This window comes from Sturnira hondurensis, unplaced genomic scaffold, assembly GCF_014824575.4.
Source record: "Sturnira hondurensis isolate 20B ecotype Veracruz unplaced genomic scaffold, ASM1482457v3 Scaffold0018728, whole genome shotgun sequence".
Taxonomy (NCBI): domain Eukaryota; kingdom Metazoa; phylum Chordata; class Mammalia; order Chiroptera; family Phyllostomidae; genus Sturnira; species Sturnira hondurensis.
The window spans coordinates 20,256,848-20,274,476 of NW_028091359.1; the positions used below are offsets into that span (position 1 = coordinate 20,256,848).

Genomic DNA, 17,629 nt, shown 5'->3' on the forward strand with positions numbered 1-17,629 from the left:
TCTTTCTAACACAGTGGAGGAGGTGGCCTGTCTTTATGTGTAAGACTTCTATGTGTGGATCACATTTCTCTCTCTCTGTCCTTAGCTCCTTGTTTCATATTTCCCTATCATTAAAAAATACTTTATTTTAGAAAATATCAGACCCATAAAAAATTAGGGTGTAGTGTGATGAACCCTCCATTTAATAGATTTTATTTATTTATTTTAAGGAGAAGGTAGAGAGAGAGAAAAACATCAATGTGTGGTTGACTTTCTCATAGCCCCAACTGGGGGCGTGTCCTGCAACCAAAGCGTGTGCCCTTACTGGGAATCAAACCAGCAACCTTTTTAAAAAAATATATTTTATTGATCATACCATTACAGTTGTTCTATTCCCCCTTCATTCCCCTCCACACTGCACACCCCTTCCTCCACCATTCTCCCCCCTTTAGTTTATAACCACGTGTCTCAAGTTCTTTAGATTCTATATTTCCCCTACTATTCTTACCCTCCCCCCCATCTATTTTTTACCTACCGTCTATGCTACTTATTTTCTGTATCTTCTCCCCCCTTCTCCTCCCACTCCCCTGTTGCTAACCCTCCATGGTTCCACTCCTGATCTAGCTATCCTCTTGGTTTGCTTTTGTTTTAGGTGTGGTTGTTAGTAACTGAGTTTGCTGTCCTTTCACTGTTCATATTTTTTTATCTTCTTTTTCTTAGATAAGTCCCTTTAACATTTCATATAATAAGGGCTTGGTGATGATGAACTCCTTGAACTTGATCTTATCTGAGAAGCACTTTATCTGTCCTTCCATTCTAAATGAAAGCTTTGCTGGATAAAGCAATCTTGGCTGTAGGTCTTTGGATTTCATGACTTGGAATACTTCTTTCCAGCCCCTTCTTGCCTGTAAGGTCTCTTTTGAGAAATCTGCTGGCAGTCTGATGGACACTCTTTTGTAGGTGACTGTCTCCTTATCTCCTGCTGCTTTTGAGATTCTCTCCTTCATTTTAATCTTAGCTAATGTAATGATGATGTGCCTTGGTGTGTTCCTTCTTGGGTCCAACTTGTTTGGGACTCTCTGAGCTTCCTGGATTTCCTGAAAGTCTATTTTCTTTGCCAGATTGGGGAAATTCTCCTTTATTATTAGTTCAGATAAGTTTTCCACTCGTGGCTGTTCCTCTTCCCCCTCTGGTACCCCTATAATTCGGATGTTGGGATGTTTAAAGATGTCCTGGAGGTTCCTAAGCCTCTCCTCATTTTTTTGAATTCTTATTTCTTCCTTCTTTTCTGTTTGGTTGTTTCTTTCTTCCTTCTGGTCCACTTTCTTGATTTGAGTCCCAGTTTCCTTTCCATCACTACTGGTTTCCTGTGCATTTCCCTTCATTTCAATCAGTTTAACCTTCATTTGTTCCTCTAATTTGTGACTAAAATCAACCAATTCTGTGAGCATCCTGATCACCAGTGTTTTGAACTGTGCATCTGAAAGGTTGGCTATTCCTTGGTTGCTTAGAATTATAGGCTCTGGGGCTGAGTTGTTCTTGAGTCATAATGTTTTGGTCTGTTCCCACCCGTTATGTATGAGGGGCGGAGCCTTAGGTGTTCACTAGGTCAGGGTGACCCTGTTGCTAGGTTGTGATGCTGTATGTGGGGGTGGGGTCAGAGGGAAAAAATGGCGCTTTGCTCTGCTCCACTCTTTCTCAGATTTCTGTCCCCTCTGCAGCTTCCCACAAGCAAATTGGGCCCCTCTGGTGCTGGTTCCTGGGTGTGTGGGCCCGTGTACTCTCCAGGACCCCGTGGGTCTCTCCAACGAACTCTCTGTGGACCTGGGAGCCTCTCCCGACCCCTCCACCCTGAAAAAGTCTTTTCCAGCTGATGCTTTCAGGCTCTAATTCCCGTTGCTGGGGCCCTAGCCTGAGCGGTCTGTCTCACTATTCGCTCCTTTGCTTGCTTTATCTGCACTCGAATGTGTGACCGCAGCCAGCCAGCTGCCCTGCGCCCTCACTGGGTTCACCTGTCACTACCCCATGCCTGGGATCCAGCAACTGCCTCCGCCTCCGCTCCTGGGTCGGTCGGACGATCTTTCCTGCCCAACCCCACTCCGCCTCTGCCCCTGCCTCCGCCCCTCTTACTAGTAGGTCTGGCTGAATGGTTTGTTGTTGTCGGACTTCCATACAGTTCAGTTTTCACTATTATGGCTGCGTTTTTGTTTCTAAACTTTGCTGTCTTTAAATTTAGTTGTGGGGAGGGGGCACAGTGTTTCCACCTATGCCTCCATGTTGGCCGGGAGTCCTCAATCTCCTATTTCTTATTCACAGTCATATGTCTCTGATTTAGACATAGTGATAGTCATGTTTTTCAGCTCTCAGTTTGAGCTAGCTGGCCTCCAGGTTGGAAGTATAATTAAAGATCATAAAATAAATCCCTGATTATATTTTCTAGAATTTCTCAATAGAGAAGGATTTCCATTAAAATGGCAGCTGCCACTGGGAACATCTGGACCTTCACTCTCTTTCATATAGGGCTCACATTTAAAATGAGGGTTTGCTTTTTCATTTTTTTCTGGGCTAGGTTATTCATCACTATATCCTCAGTGCCTGGAATAGTGCCTGCTGAGGCATGAAAAAAGGTACTAAAGAAGTACTTTCTGTCTCTTCCGTCCATGTTTTGTCTCTTGATACATCAGTGGTACCACAGGCCCTTCTTTAGCTGTTAATTTCATTTCATTTGCAGGATGGTTTTCTATTTCCTTCAAGTGTCCCTTCCAATTTAATTTTGTAATATCAGTCTCCATTTTAAGTGAGAATATCTCCAATACATTTCCTAAATACAGTAGAAATTCTCTCTTATTTTTGCACAATGTGATAAGACTACATTTTTTTAAAATGGGAGATTTGAAGAATAATTGTTTAAGAAAGTTTGATATTTCTTTTATCCATACTGTGATACTTTTTGGATATTGTATGGGAATTAATTTTATAATGTTACAAGTGTAAATAAAGAGGGGGCTTTGAAATATTAAGTAACATTGTCTAAAAACCGGGTTAGAGAATTGGCTTACTGTGTGAGGATCTAAAATCTAGGGCAGTTCATTCTATGTTTTTTTAAACACATGATTCTGAAGGATACAAAATGAAGTAAAATAATTATTTTTTATTTTTAGGATTGTATTTATTTAACTTATTTTTAGAGAGGGGGGAAAGGTGAAAGAGACGGAGAGAAATATCAAGATGTGGTTACCTCTTGCATACCCCCCACTAGGGACCTGGCCTCCCAGGCCAGACCTGTGCCCTGACTGTGAATCAAACTGGCAACCCTTTGGTTCAAAGGCCAGTGTTCAATACACTAAGCCATACCGGCTAGGGCTCTTCTTTTTTTTTTTTCCTTTTAAGATTTACGTATTCTTGGAGAGGGGAAAGAAGGGAGAGAAACATCAATGTGTGGTTGCCCTCGCGTGCCCCACCGGGCACCTGGCATGCAACCCAGGCATGTACCTTAGACTGATAATTGAACCAGTGACTCTTTGGTTTGTAGGCCCGCACTCAGTCCATAGAGCCACAGCAGCTAGGGCTTAAGTTATTTCCTGATTTTCAAAAATATATGTTATTTATGTATTTTCACAACGAGGGGAAGGGAGGGAGAAAAAGAGAGAAATGGCATGCCCCCAACTGGGGACTTGGCCTGCAACGCAGGCATGTACCCTGCCTGGGATCAAACCAGCTACCTTTTGGTTCACAGGCCAGCCCTCAAGCCGCTGAGCCACACCATCTGGAGCAAATTATTTCTTGATTAAATGCATTAGTTAAGAGGCATTAGATTACTAGTTTATTTACATTGTAAATATTGGGTTGACCAAAATGTCCATATGTGTTGTTTTTTGTATATTTTTAAATTAAAAGACCCATTTTTATTTTTACCAGTCATTTGGGTGATTTGGATATTTTGAGTATGTTTGATTGATTTGGGTATTTTTATTATGTTGGCTATCTCCTCCTATTGGCTTCTATTAGTTAGAAGCCAAGAGTGCTGCTAAACATCTTCCAAATTCATAAGACAGCCCTACAACAAAGAATTATTTGGATAGCCCTGGTGGGGAGGGGGATGGCCAAAATAAGAGAATTATTTGGCCAAAATGTTAAAAGTAACGAAAAAACCTCACAAATCACTTTTGAGATGATCGGTCAGTCATAAGCACCTTCTCCATACACTGCACAGGTCTTTTCTGTGTTTCAATTGCCTTTTTACGTTTCTTCAAATGATAAAGTATAAGCTCTGAAATGTGTATTTTCTTCCATCTTTAATATTTAAACGGCTGCACAAAAATTCACCAATTTTGCTCTGGCTGGTGTGGCTTGGTGGATTGCGCATCAGCCTGTGAACTGCTGGTTCAACAGGTTCAACTCTTCGCTGGTTCAACTCTCCCAGTCAGGGCACATGCCTGGGTTGTGGGCCAGGTCCCCAGTAGGGGGCAGGCGAGAGGCAACAACTCAATGTTTCTCTTACACATGTTTCTCTCCCTTTCTTTCTCGCTCTCTTACCTGCTCTCTAAAAATAAATAATAAATAAAATCTTTAAAAAAAATTCACCAGTTTTGATTTTTTTTAATGCATGCTGATATGACAGTTGTCGCAATACAGTATAACAAAATTGTTTTGAATGAAGTTAAAAACAAGTAAGCACTACTAAAGCCATCTTACAGAAAAAATGTAACAGGCATTTTGGCCAACCCAATATTAGCAATTCTAAGATTATTGGTGACTAATATTTAATTTTGAGGGCTACTTCAGTTATAGTTGTCAATCTTTTGGTTTGTGGACAGTTTATGAAGTCATCTGTCGTGCCTATTTCAGATTACACCTTTTTGGTAAATTACAATTTTTATTTTTTATCCTTAAAGGGAGTATCATAGTCCTCTTAGAGTGGTTATGTGTTAATATTTGAAATTTAATAAAATTAGTATCAATATATCTGGTGGGTGACATAGTAGGGAAAGAGTAAATTATTTTATTTTTCCAATTTTTAAATTTTTTATTTTTTCTTTTTATTGAATTTATTGAGGTGACACTGGTTAATAGTTATACAGATTGGGAGTGGGGACATCTAAAAACAGTCCTGTAAACTACTAAAGATAATTTAAAATACATAAAATACTATATATTTTGGTATTGATTTTCTCAGTAGGTTGAAAAATCAGCTAATATTCACATTAGCATCACAATAAAACTCGTCTTTGAAAGTGTGTACTACAGTAATAATTTAGAAATTTAAATTCTAAGTGAAAGAAATAATAATCTTTTCTCTCTTTTTCCTCAGGTGGAATGAATCTTACTTGTTGACTGTCTCCTGGTTACTTGTTGAATTCACTTGTAAAAGAAGCATCTTCTCCTGTGTGGAAGCCACTTAGTGGCATATTTAATTATAAACCCAGGGATCACAAAGCTTTTTGATTTCCCAAAGGAGGGGACATACCACTATATCAGATAAGCTTGACATTACAGCCAAAATGGTGCTGTCCCAGAGACAACGAGATGAACTGTAAGTTGTTTTTTTTTATATTCTCTTATAAAGGACAAAGTAGTACATTAAAATGTAGCCTGGGTAGATCCGTTCTCAGATTGAAACTATTGTTAGGAATGTTTAAATATTGATGCGGGCAGTTTGGTCTGATTTTAAGACTGGGTCTTACTTTGACATAGCACTATATAGCCTTGTGACCTTATTGTGTATAAGCTTAAAGCAAAACAAACAAATTATTTGGGATAAGTTTTATCTTAAGTTTGTCTTAAATATATTATCACATTCATTTGGAAGATAGGTGCTTCAGAGCACTTCTAAATTATTTTATGTGGATCCATATATTAGAAAAATGAAAACTGTTTTGTTATTACTGCTAAGGCCTTTCCTTTGCCTTATTGTATTTTTTTATCATCCTCTGGCTATTAGAGATGATTTGAATTTTTATGTGATGGCTAACATAATAATTTGCAAATGCATTAATTGGATAGACATGAAAATGATTTGACCACTGCTATTATAAAGGGTTTTATAGCATTCTATTTTTGTAGGTGAAGAATATAGTGGAAAAAATTTAGTTTTGTGTTCCAGTTTTTAAAAATTTCCTGTGTTTTTATTTTTTTAAAGAAAACTCTATTTGGAAATAATTTAAAATTTTCAGATTTGTAAGATAAGTACAAAGAATATATACATACATTAAATTTTATCTAAATTCGCTTGTTAACATTTTGTGCTGTTTGCTTTATCATTTGCACTCTGTAGCTGTATATACACACAAATATATTTTTCCTAAGCTATTTGAAAGTACGTTGCATACATCAAGGACCTTTCTCCCAGGTGCTTTTAGTGTGCACTTCCTAAGAATAAGGATTCTTCTATAAAACCACATACAGTTTGCAATTTCAGTAACTTTAATATTGAAACAATACTTTTATTTATAAATCTGCCTTCTGTATTTCAATTTTGTCAGTTGACCCAGTAATGTTTTTTATGGTAATATTTTAATCTTCTCTAGTACACCATCCAGTCCAGGGTTAGGTATTGTATTCAGTTCTCCTAAATGTCATTTAGTCTGGAACATATCCTAAACTTTTCTTTGTCTTTTATGGCATTGACATTTTTGAAGCCCCCTTCCTCTTGAATAGAATGCTCCCTGTTTTGCATTGGTCTGATGTTTCCTCATGAGTAGATTCAGTGTATGCATTCTTGGCCAGGATACTACGTTTAAGTAATTTTGTGTTCTCAGGAGACCCATAATGTTCATTCATCCCTCAGTGATGTTAATTTTGATCCCTCAGTAAAGATCCCTGATTTCTCTGCTGTATAGTTACTATTCCTTCCTTTTTAACAAATAACGGGGGTGATACTTTAAGACCATGCAAACATTCTTTTTTTTTAATATTTTATTATTTATTTATCTTTAGAGGGGAAGGGAAGGAGGGAGGAAGAGAAACATCAATGTATGGTTGCTTCTTGTGCATCCCCTGCTGGGAACTGGTCCCTGCCAGGAACTGATCTGCAACCCAGGCATGTGCCCTGACTGGGAATCGAACCTTGATCATCTGGTTTGCAGGCTCACACTCAATCCACTGAGCTACACCAGCCAGGGCAACATTCTTTTTTTTAAAGATTTTTAAAATATTTATTTATCTTTAGAGGGGAAGGGAAGGGGAGAAAAGGAGAGAAATATCAATGTATGGTTGCCTCTCGTGGGTCCCCTGCTGTGGGAACTGACCTGCAACCTAGGCGTGTGCTCTGACTGGGAATCAAACCACGATCCTTTGGTTCATGGCCCGCGCTCAATCCACTGAGCTACATTAGCCAGGGCAACATTCTTATTTCCCACCAATAGTCCCCCTCGAGTCCCTGCCATGGTTGCACAGTAAGTGTTTTTCAACACTTACTCTTTCTACATTTGTTAATCAGCACTAAGCATTTTACTGTAACCAAAGAACCTTCTTTTTCTCCTTTTTACTTACTTGTCTTTTCATTATTGGTATGAACTCATGGATTCTCATATTTTCAATAGTTTCATTATTCACTACTATTTTTACTGCTTTGGTACGTAAATTGTTCTAGATTGTCCCATAGGAGACATTTGGTTTTTATATATACCATTATCATTTTTTATGTGCACTTCCTTACTTTCTGTCATAATAAGATGTTCTAGGCTTATTGTGTACCAATCCTGCCTTAACCCTAGAATCAGCATTGCTATAACAAGCCTTGGTTCCCTAAGTGGAGACATCAAGTATTAAACATTAAAATACAAGATACTAAGTGTATTTATTGCTACTGGGTTGTCTTTGCTTCTGAGCCCGTTAAAGAAATAGAACTAGCGCTGGCTGGTGTAGCTCAGTGGATTGAGCGCGGATTGTGAACCAAAAGGTCACCGGTTTCATTCCCAGTCAGGGCATATGCCTGGATTGTGGGCTAGGTCCCCAGTGGGGGCCACATGAGAGTCAACCACACATTGACATTTCTTTCCCTGTGTTTCTCCCTCCCGTCCCCTCTCTCTAAGAATAAATAAGTCTTTAAAAATAGAAAATAAAGAGACAGGACTAGGAAATACAAATATGTATAAACACATATACAGACACCTGGTATACACGTGTACTAAGTTTTCTCAGTCTTGGCAGTGTTGACATCTTGGGCTAAGTAAGTCTTTGCTATAGGAGCTGTCCAGTACACCGTTGGTTGTTTTGCAACATGCCTGGCCTCTGCACATTAAATGCCATAATTAACAGTGTCTGTGGGTGTTGCCACTGTCCTCTGGGGGGCAGAATGTCCAGTTGAGAACCACTGATGTATATATACATATACCCATACTTATTTTAGAAATTAAATAAGACTACTCTGATTTCTAATTCTGCTAGTTTCTTTCTTGTCTTTCCTTCTGTGGTACCTCTTTTCTTTTTTTAAGATTTTATTTATTTTAGGAAGGGGGAGGGAGGAAGGAAGAGAGGGAGAGAAACATTGATGTGTTAGAGATACGTTGATAGATCAATTGCCTCTCACATTCTCCAACTGGGTATCTGGCCTGCAACCCAGGCATGTGCCCTGACCAGGAACTGAACCAGCAACCCCTGTATTTGCAGACTGCTACTCAATCCATTGAGCCACATCAGCCAGGGCTATTTCTTTCTTTCAATACACTGACTCTCGAGTCATTTGTTCAATCTTGTAATACTTATAAAATAGTTTCAGAATTATGTTCATGCCATTTCAAAAAGAAAAAAGTCCTCCTGCAAAAGGTTTAGAATTTGCAGTTTTCCTTCCACCTATCCATCCTGCCCAAGACAATATATAATCAAATACAGCAAGTCCTCAAATAATGTCATTTGCTTCAGAGGCTTCTCATTTCATTACAACTTTGATGCCATAAGAACTTAACTCATCATTTTATATCAGTTAGCCTGTGGTAAAATTCTTCTCATTATCTGTCATTTCATTAAACCTATTATTAATGATGTGAAGTGAGGCCTTACTGTACTGGGCTTGCAGGTTACATGATTAGTTTCGTTTTGTTTTGCTCTGTGTGTGGTTTATATTACTTTAAATAAGTTGGGTTTATCTGTTCCAAGTCAGTTCAGATCTTTTTTCTAGATGTCTTGTGTCAGCTGACTTCAAGTCATGCTTTTTACTCTTCATTTTCAGATGAGTATTTAAACATTATAGCCACAAATAGAGCTTTTCATTTGGACATTGAGATAGGTAGAATCTAATTTTAGTGGCTGAATTTGCAAAGACTTTTAGGTAAAAATTGACTTAACGGTGCTCAAGTAGAAAATTTGTCTTAACAGATCTAAATGTAAATTTAGGAAATTAATGCAGACTCTTCCAATTCTTAGTAAGGAAATAAAATGAAGGTTTTTTCTTTTTCTTTAATTTTGAAAACAATGGAAACATGATTATGTTCCTCTTACAAATCAGATAAATTTTGGCACCTAAGTTTGCCTCTTTTTTAAATTTCTTTATAGAGAGCGGAAGAGAAACATCGATAATTAAGAGAAACATTGATCAGTTGCCTCTAGCACACCCTGAACCAGGGACCTGGCCTGCAGCTGAGCCATGTGCCCTGACTGGGAATCAAACCAGCAAACTTTTGTTTTGCAGGGTGACACCCAACTGCCTGAGCCACACTGGTCAGGGCTCAGTTGCCTTTATAATAATTTAGTGGGATTTTTTTCTGTATTTTAAAACTATTCTTATTTTTCAGTTACAGTTGACATACATTATTATATCAGGAATATAATAGTTTCAAGTATACACCCCAGTGATTTGACACTATATAACTGATTGTCCCAATAAATCTCACACTCATCTGACATTGTACATAATTATTACAATATTATTGACTGTATTCCCTGTGCTGTACTTTACATGCCCATGACTATTCTGGAACAACCAATTTGTGCTTCTTAATCCCTTTACCTTTTTCACCCATTCCCCCAGTCCCCACCCCTTCCAATCTGGCAACCGTCAAAATGTTCTCTGTATTTAGTAATCTGTTTCTGTTCTGCATGTTCCTTTATTTTTTGGATTCAGTTATTGATAGATATGCATTTAGTGCCACTTTGTTGTCCATATTTTCTATCTTTTTCTTCCCTGTCTTAAAGAAGACCCTTAACATTCCATACAGTACTAGTTTGGTGGCGATGAACTCCTTTAGGTTTTTTTTTTTTCCCAGTCTGGGAAGCTCTATCTGTCCTTTGATGCTAAATGATAGCGTTGCTGGGTAGAGTAATCTTGGTTATAGGTCTTTGCTTTCCATCATTTTGAATATTTCTTGCTAACTCCTTCAGCTAGCAAAGTTTCTGTTGAGAAATCAGCTGACAATATAACTAATTGCTTTTCTCTTGGTACGTTTAAAATTCTCTTTTTATCTTTAACCTTTTCTGTTTTTTAAAAATCCTCACCTGAGGATATGTGTATTGATTTTAGAGAGAGAGGAGGAAAGAGAGAGAAATACTGATGTGTATGCACCCTGACTGGGGATTGAACCCACAACATTTTGGTTTAAGGGATAGTGCTCCAACCTACAGAGCAACCTGGTCAGGGCTAACCTTTTGCATTTTATGGTATGTCTTGGCATGGGCCTCTTTGGATTCATCTTGTTTGGGTTTCTATACACTTCCTGTATCTATATGTCTTTTGCATTAACCAAGTGAGGGAAGTTTTCTGTCATTATTTTTTCAAATACATTTTCACTTTCTTCAACTCTTTCTCCTCCTTCCAGTGCTGCCATGATGAGAATGTTGATGTGCTTGAAGTTGTCCCAGTGGCTCCTTAAACTATCTTCATTTTTTTATGGTTTTTATATTTTGGTGTTCTGATTGTAGGTTTTGGGCTTCCTTATTGTCCAAATTGCTGATTTAATTCTCAGCTTCACCTACTCTACTGTTGATTCCCTATAAATTATTCTTTTCTTTTGTTTTGGTTTGTTTTAGGTTTTTTTTAATATAGTTTATTGATTATACCATTACAGTTGTTCAATTCCCCACCTTAATTCCCCTCCACCCGCACACTCCCTCCCCCACCATTCTCCCCCTCTTAGTTTATAACCACGTGTCTCAAGTTCTTTAGATTCTATATTCCCCCCATTCTTGCCCTCCCCCTATCTATTTTCTTCCTACTGTCTATGCTATTTTCTGTACCTTCTCCCCCCTTCTCCTCCTCCCATCCCCCTGTTTCTAACCCTCCATGTGTTCTTCATTTCTATGGTTCCACTCCTGATCTAGCTGTCCTCTTGGTTTGCTTTTGTTTTAGGTATGGTTGTTAATAACTGTGAGTTTGCTGTCCTTTCACTGTTCATATTTTTCATCTTCTTTTCCTTATATAAGTCCCTTTAGCATTTCGTATAATAAGGGCTTGTTGATGATGAACTCCTTGAACTTGACCTTATCTGAGAAGCACTTTATCTGTCCTTCCATTCTAAATGAAAGTTTTGCTGGATAAAGCAATCTTGGCTGTAGGTCTTTGGATTTCATGACTTGGAATACTTCTTTCCAGCTCCTTCTTGCCTATAAGGTCTCTTTTGAGAAATCTGCTGACAGTCTGATGGGTACTCCTTTGTAGGTGACTGTCCCCTTATCTCTTGCTGCTTCTAGGATTCTCTCCTTCATTTTTATCTTGGCTAATGTAATTATGATGTGCCTTGGTGTATTCTTCCTTGGGTCCAACTTGTTTGGGACTCTCTGAGCTTCCTGGATTTCCTGGAAGTCTATTTCCTTTGCCAGATTGGGGAAGTTCTCCTTTATTATTAGTTCAAATAAGTTTTCCACTTGTGGCTGTTTCTTTCCCCCTTCTGTTACCCCTATAATCCGGATGTTGGAACGTTTAAAGATGTCCTGGAGGTTCCTATGCCTCTCCTCATTTTTTTGAATTCTCATTTCTTCATTCCTTTCTGGTTGGATGTTTTGTTCTTCCTTCTGGTCCATTCCATTGATTTGAGTCCCAGTTTCCTTTACATCACTATTGGTTTCCTGGACATCTCCCTTCATTTCAATTAGTTTAGCCTTCATATGTTCCTCTAATTTGTGACTGTACTCTACCAATTCTGTGAGCATCCTGATAAATAGTGTCTTAAATTGTGCTTCTGAGAGGCTGGTAATTTCTCGGTCGCTTAGAGTTATTGGGTCTGGGACTTTGAGTTCCTCTTGCGCCATCTTTTGGGCTGTTCATGCCTGTTAAGTAGCAGGATCGGAGCCCTAGGTGTTCACCAGGGCGGGGCCACTCAGTTGCTGGGTTGTGACGTTGTATGTGGGTGCGGGGTCAAAGAGGTACAATGGCTTCCCTCTGCCGCCTACTGCCATGACCCCCACCGGCACCGCAGCCACCACTGTCACCAGGCCCACGCGTTTCGTTCCACTGCACTCGAGTGTGCCACCGCTGTTGGCCCTCCACCACTGGGTTCGTCCCCTGGGGTCTGCGTGGTCCATCTCACTGTGCGCGAATGTGCGACCTTGGTCTGTCTGCCCCGCACCCCGACTGGCTTTGGGCTGCCCGCGCGCCTAGCGCCTAGGTTGGGGCATCTGTCCTGCCCGACCCAGCTCCGCTGCTGGTTCCGCCTCTCCTACCGTCCCCGTTGAACGGTTCTTAGCGGTCGGACTTCCGTATAATTCCGTGTTCTGGTCTTTGGGTGTGTTCTAGTTCTCCAAAACTTTTGTTGTAGTCAAACTTGGTTGTGGGGAGAAGGCACAGTGTTTCCACCTATGCCTCCATCTTGGCAGAAGTCCCTAAAAACTAACTTTTTAAAAAGACCATAAAATAGACGGAACTGATTAGTAGGAAGAACATACACAAATAAATAATACAGTAACAAGAGGGCAACATAAAATGAACTGAGATGTGATTTTTAAATTATGGAAATGTTCTATATAATTAAATGTAATAATATATATATGACCTGGGTGATTTTCTAAGAAAAAAATGTATAATAAAGTTGTATAAGGAAGAACTAGCAAATTTGTATAGATCATTAACTGTAAAGGAAATCATAACATAGTTACAAATTTCAAGTCTAGACAGTTTTCAAGCCTAGGCTCTTAATTCTTTTGAGTATTTAAGGACCAGTAACTTCCCAGATTATATTGTTTCTTCCAGAATAGAAAGAGGGAAAATTTAGGATCCCATTTCATGAGGCTAGAAAAACCCTGATGGAAATACTGTGCATGAGAAAAATAATAAAACATTATAATAAAAAGCTAATTTTTAATGTGAACTCAGACATAAAGATATTGATAGTATAACATTGAAAAGAAGCAACAATTAGCATTACTGGATTTAGTATGGTGGTCAGTAGCAAGATGGCATACAAAATAAATTATTTTTCTTTTTGGATAATGTATGTAGAAAATATGTCTTTGCTGTGCTTATGGTGAAAAAAGTGAATAAAAAAGATTTTAGAACTCCCAAGTTATTAACCAAATTAAATATAATTGAGAAAAAAACTTAAAGGATTAATAAAAAAGGAACTAACTATGCATATTCAGACTTTATTGTACAGGTAATAAATAAAATATTGTGGCATAGGCAAATAGGTTAGGAGAACAGTAAAGTTCAGAGGTTGGCCCATTTATCTGTGGAAATGCAGCATCCAATAAAGATGGCATTTTACATAGGAAAAAGATGTGCTATTTAGTTAATGATGTTAGTATAACAAGGTTGTATTAAATAAAGTAAACGAGTCCAGATGAAGTGAAAGCCCAAATGTTAAACACAAACCAAATAACAATGTAAAAGTGGTAAAAGAAAAATACTGCCTTTGGCCTTGGCTGGGTAGCTCAGTTGGTTAGAGCATTGTCTGGATATGCCAGGGTTGCAGGTTCAATCTGCAATCAGGGCACATACAGGAATCAGCCAATGAATGCATAAAGAAGTGGAACAACAAATTGATGTTTCTTTCTGTTCCTCTCTCTGTCTCTCTCTCTCTCTCAAATAAATGAATAAAGAATTTAAAGAAAAGAAAATACTGCCTCTTGGTAGAAAAGGACTTCCTAAAGATATTAAACATGGAAACCAAAAGAAAAGTTGGCTAATTTATAGCAAAATATAAAATAGCCATATATTTCATATTTTCTTGAAGAAACTATTTTCTTCTTTCTAGGCAAAGTGCTTCTCAGATAAGGTTAAATTCAAGGAGTTCATCATCACCAAGCCCTTATTATATGAAATGTTAAAGGGACTTATCTAAGAAAAAGAAGATAAAAAATATGAACAGTGAAAGGACAGCAAACTCACAGTTATTAACAACCACACCTAAAACAAAAGCAAACCTAGAGGACAGCTAGATCAGTAGTGGAACCATAGAAATGAAGAACACATGGAGGGTTAGCAACAGGGGAGTGGGAGGAGGAGAAGGGGGAAGAAGACACAGAATAAGTAGCATAGACGGTAGGTAAAAAATAGATAGGGGGGAGGGCTAGAATAGTAAGGTAAATATAGAATCTAAAGAACGTGAGACACGTGGTCATAAACTAAAGGGGGGAAGGGTAAGGGAGAGGGTGTGCAGGGTGGAGGGGAATGAAGGGGGAAATAGAACAACTGTAATGGTATAATCAATAAAATATATTTAAAAAAAGAAAAGGAAGTATTTTCTTTCTAGAAGAAAGACCTCAAACAAAATTAAAATATAAAGGAGTAAGTGGCTGGGGAAACTATTTGTAACACATGTAACAAAGAAATGGCATTTAGAATAATATAAAGGAGTTTTAAAAATTGCCACAAGCCCTGACTGGTGTACCTCAATGGATTGAGCGTGAGCTGTGAATGAAAGGGCTGCCAGTTTGATTCCCAGTCAGGGCATGTGCCTGGGTTGTGGGCCAAGACCCCCATGGGGGCCACATGAGAGGCAACCACACATTGATATTTCTCTCCCTCTTCCCTTCCCCTCTCTCTAAATAAAGATAAATAAATAAAACCTTAAAAAAAGATTTACTTTTAGCCCTGGCTGGTGTACGTAGCTCAGTAGATTGAACGCGGGCATGTGAACCACATGATCACTGTTCGATTCCCAGTCAGGGCACATGCCTGGGTTGCAGGCCAGTTCCCAGCAGGGGACTCATGAGAGGCAACCATACATTGATGTTTCTCTCCTTCTCTCCTTCCCTTCCCCTCTAAAAGATACATAAATAAAATCTTTAAAAAAGATTTACTTTTAATTAAATTGCTACAAAGTATTACAGCCTGTAAAAGAAGGAGAAAAAGATAGTACTAAGGCCATCCACAAGCAAAACAAATAAAAAAATTAGCTAATAAATATTAAATAATGTTTAATATCTGTAAACAAAACAAGATATGGTTTGTTCTCCAAGCAATATCCAAAATGAAAAAATTTTCATTGTTAGCTTTTGCTAGCAAGGGTGTGGGGAAATGGGTTCTTTCATGCTGATGGTGGGAATATGCATTGTTAGAATTTTTTTCCATGTCAATTTGATATCTTTTTTTAAAAATTTTATTTATATATCTTTAGGGGGGAAGGGAAGGAGAGAGGGAGAGAATATCAGTGTATGGTTGCCTCTCGTGAGTCCCCCCGTGGGACCCTGCCTGCAACCCAGGCATGTGCCCCGACTGGGAATCGAACCTCGATCCTCTGGTTCACAGGCCCATGCCCAATCCACTGAGCTACACCAGCCAGGGCCAATTTGATATCTTTTAAAAATATATAGGTATTTTGATTTAACAGTTCATATTTGTAAAGAACTTCTTTAATACATGCAAACATTTCTCCAGGAATATTTATGTAAAAGGATGTTTGTTCCATTGTTTTCAGTGGTAAGAAACTGGTAACTACCTAAAACCTACACCCATTCTATGAGATATACTATATAGCAGTTTAAAAATGTGATATATTTATGTGTATCTACATGGAAAGAGCTCTAAGACCTTAGTAAGTGAATTAATCAGGTTGCTAAATAAGATGGTATGATATATTTATATTAAACCCCCCACAGCTATATTTATGTATTTCTTTTGTCCCTATATTTTATAGTTGCACAGACAGAAGCTTGAAAGGATATACTAAATTGTTCACAGTGGTTGCCTCTGAAGAGAATGAGATTGAGTAAGGATGGAATAAAGATTTGTGACAGTATAGTTTCAGTATTTATAAGGCAAATGTATTTGTTATTTGTTAATAAAAGTAAAGCTTTAATGGCTTTTTTTAAACAAATAAACTGTAGATAATCTTTGACATCTTGGGTTGCAGCGGAGAAATTTTAGGTCAGCCTGGTGTTTCTCCCTGCTTTTTTTTTACATTCTGTAGAACTCATACAAAGCTAACCTGTATATTGTGTCACATCACATTTCATTTTACTCAAGGATTTGACTGTAGTGTAGAGGACTATATTAGAAGAAAGGATACGTGTAGAAGGCAAGATGGTGCCACAAATTTCAATAAGGAATTTGAGGAATTCATATATGCTAAGTTGCTTCGGTTTTTCATATGTTGGAGGTCAGCTGAAGGCTGGGATGCATTTTAGGTGTTTGAGAGCAATGAAAGGGGATGAGGGACAAGTAAGTGATTCATCAGGCAGCAGTGGAAAGAAAGCCACACATTAATGACTTGATCCATACTAATTCTAAAGATGTAAATCCATTATTACCAGCATTGTAGATTATGGACTATCCTGGTGTTCAATGAAGGCAAGGGACCATAACCTAATCCTTCTTTATATTCCCTGGTATGAAACTGGGAATGTAACAGACATTCATCTTTTCCCCCTTCCTTGTTTTACAGTGAAAATTTGCTTTACATTTTAAAAATGTAAATGTTTCACCCTGGCTGGTGTAGCTCCGTGGATTGAGCGCGGGCCTGTGAACTAGAGGATCGTGGTTCGATTCCCAGTCAGGGCACATGCCTGGGTTGCAGGCTGGTTCCCTGCAGGCCAACTCCCAGCAGGGGACGCACGAAGGGCAACCATACATTGATGTTTCTCTCCCTCTCTCCTTCCCCTCTAAAGATAAATAAATAAATAAAATCTTTTAGAAAATGCAGTGGAGAGTCTAAGAAAAAAAGTTGACTTTAAAAAAAATGTAAATGTTTCCACATTTTAAATACATGATAGTGTAGTTACTACTCTTACTATTATACAGCCTGGCTTTTCCTTATAGGTTTTTTAGGTATGCAAAATAATATTTTACTTCATTCTAAGTGGATCTCACAGTTAAGTAAATGTCTTACAATTACTGTAGACTTACATTAAAGTGAGAGAAAAGGGGAGAATATGTTAGGAAGTTGCAGGTTGTACTGAGTAACTTAGGCAGAGTCTCTCCCTCTCTGGAGACATTGTTGACCTTTGACTAACACTAGGCCATGGATCATTAACCTGAAACAACATAATTAGGAATCTAGCCCAATTAATGTCTTAAGTCATATAATCATATCTTCATTTATCTTAGTTTTCAGTAAGGTTATTTTTAGTAACAAGTCTAAAAAAAGTAAAGAAGCGAATAAGTGGTGTATCAAAACTGAACTGTTCAATGGTAACCTCTGCTTTGGGGTTTTATTACTCAGATTTTTTTTGTTTGTTTAAATATGAGAATGAACAATAATAATGGCTTTTTTTCTTTTTGCTTTAAAAATGCAACGTGAAGATTGTACTGGAATATCTTCTTGGTATCAAAGAGACAAGCTTA

General features: G+C 38.1%; 1 protein-coding gene across 1 annotated transcript in view; it reads left to right on the top strand.

Annotated features, from left to right (window-relative positions):
• PAFAH1B1 (platelet activating factor acetylhydrolase 1b regulatory subunit 1) overlaps positions 1–17,629 on the top strand; it is a 70,516-nt gene that overhangs the window by 21,913 nt on the left and 30,974 nt on the right. Inside the window, exon 2 of the mRNA XM_037070320.1 lies at positions 5,291–5,512. Coding sequence (XP_036926215.1) covers positions 5,481–5,512 — 32 coding nt within the window. The 5' untranslated portion in view covers positions 5,291–5,480. The remainder of the gene's footprint in view (positions 1–5,290; positions 5,513–17,629) is intronic.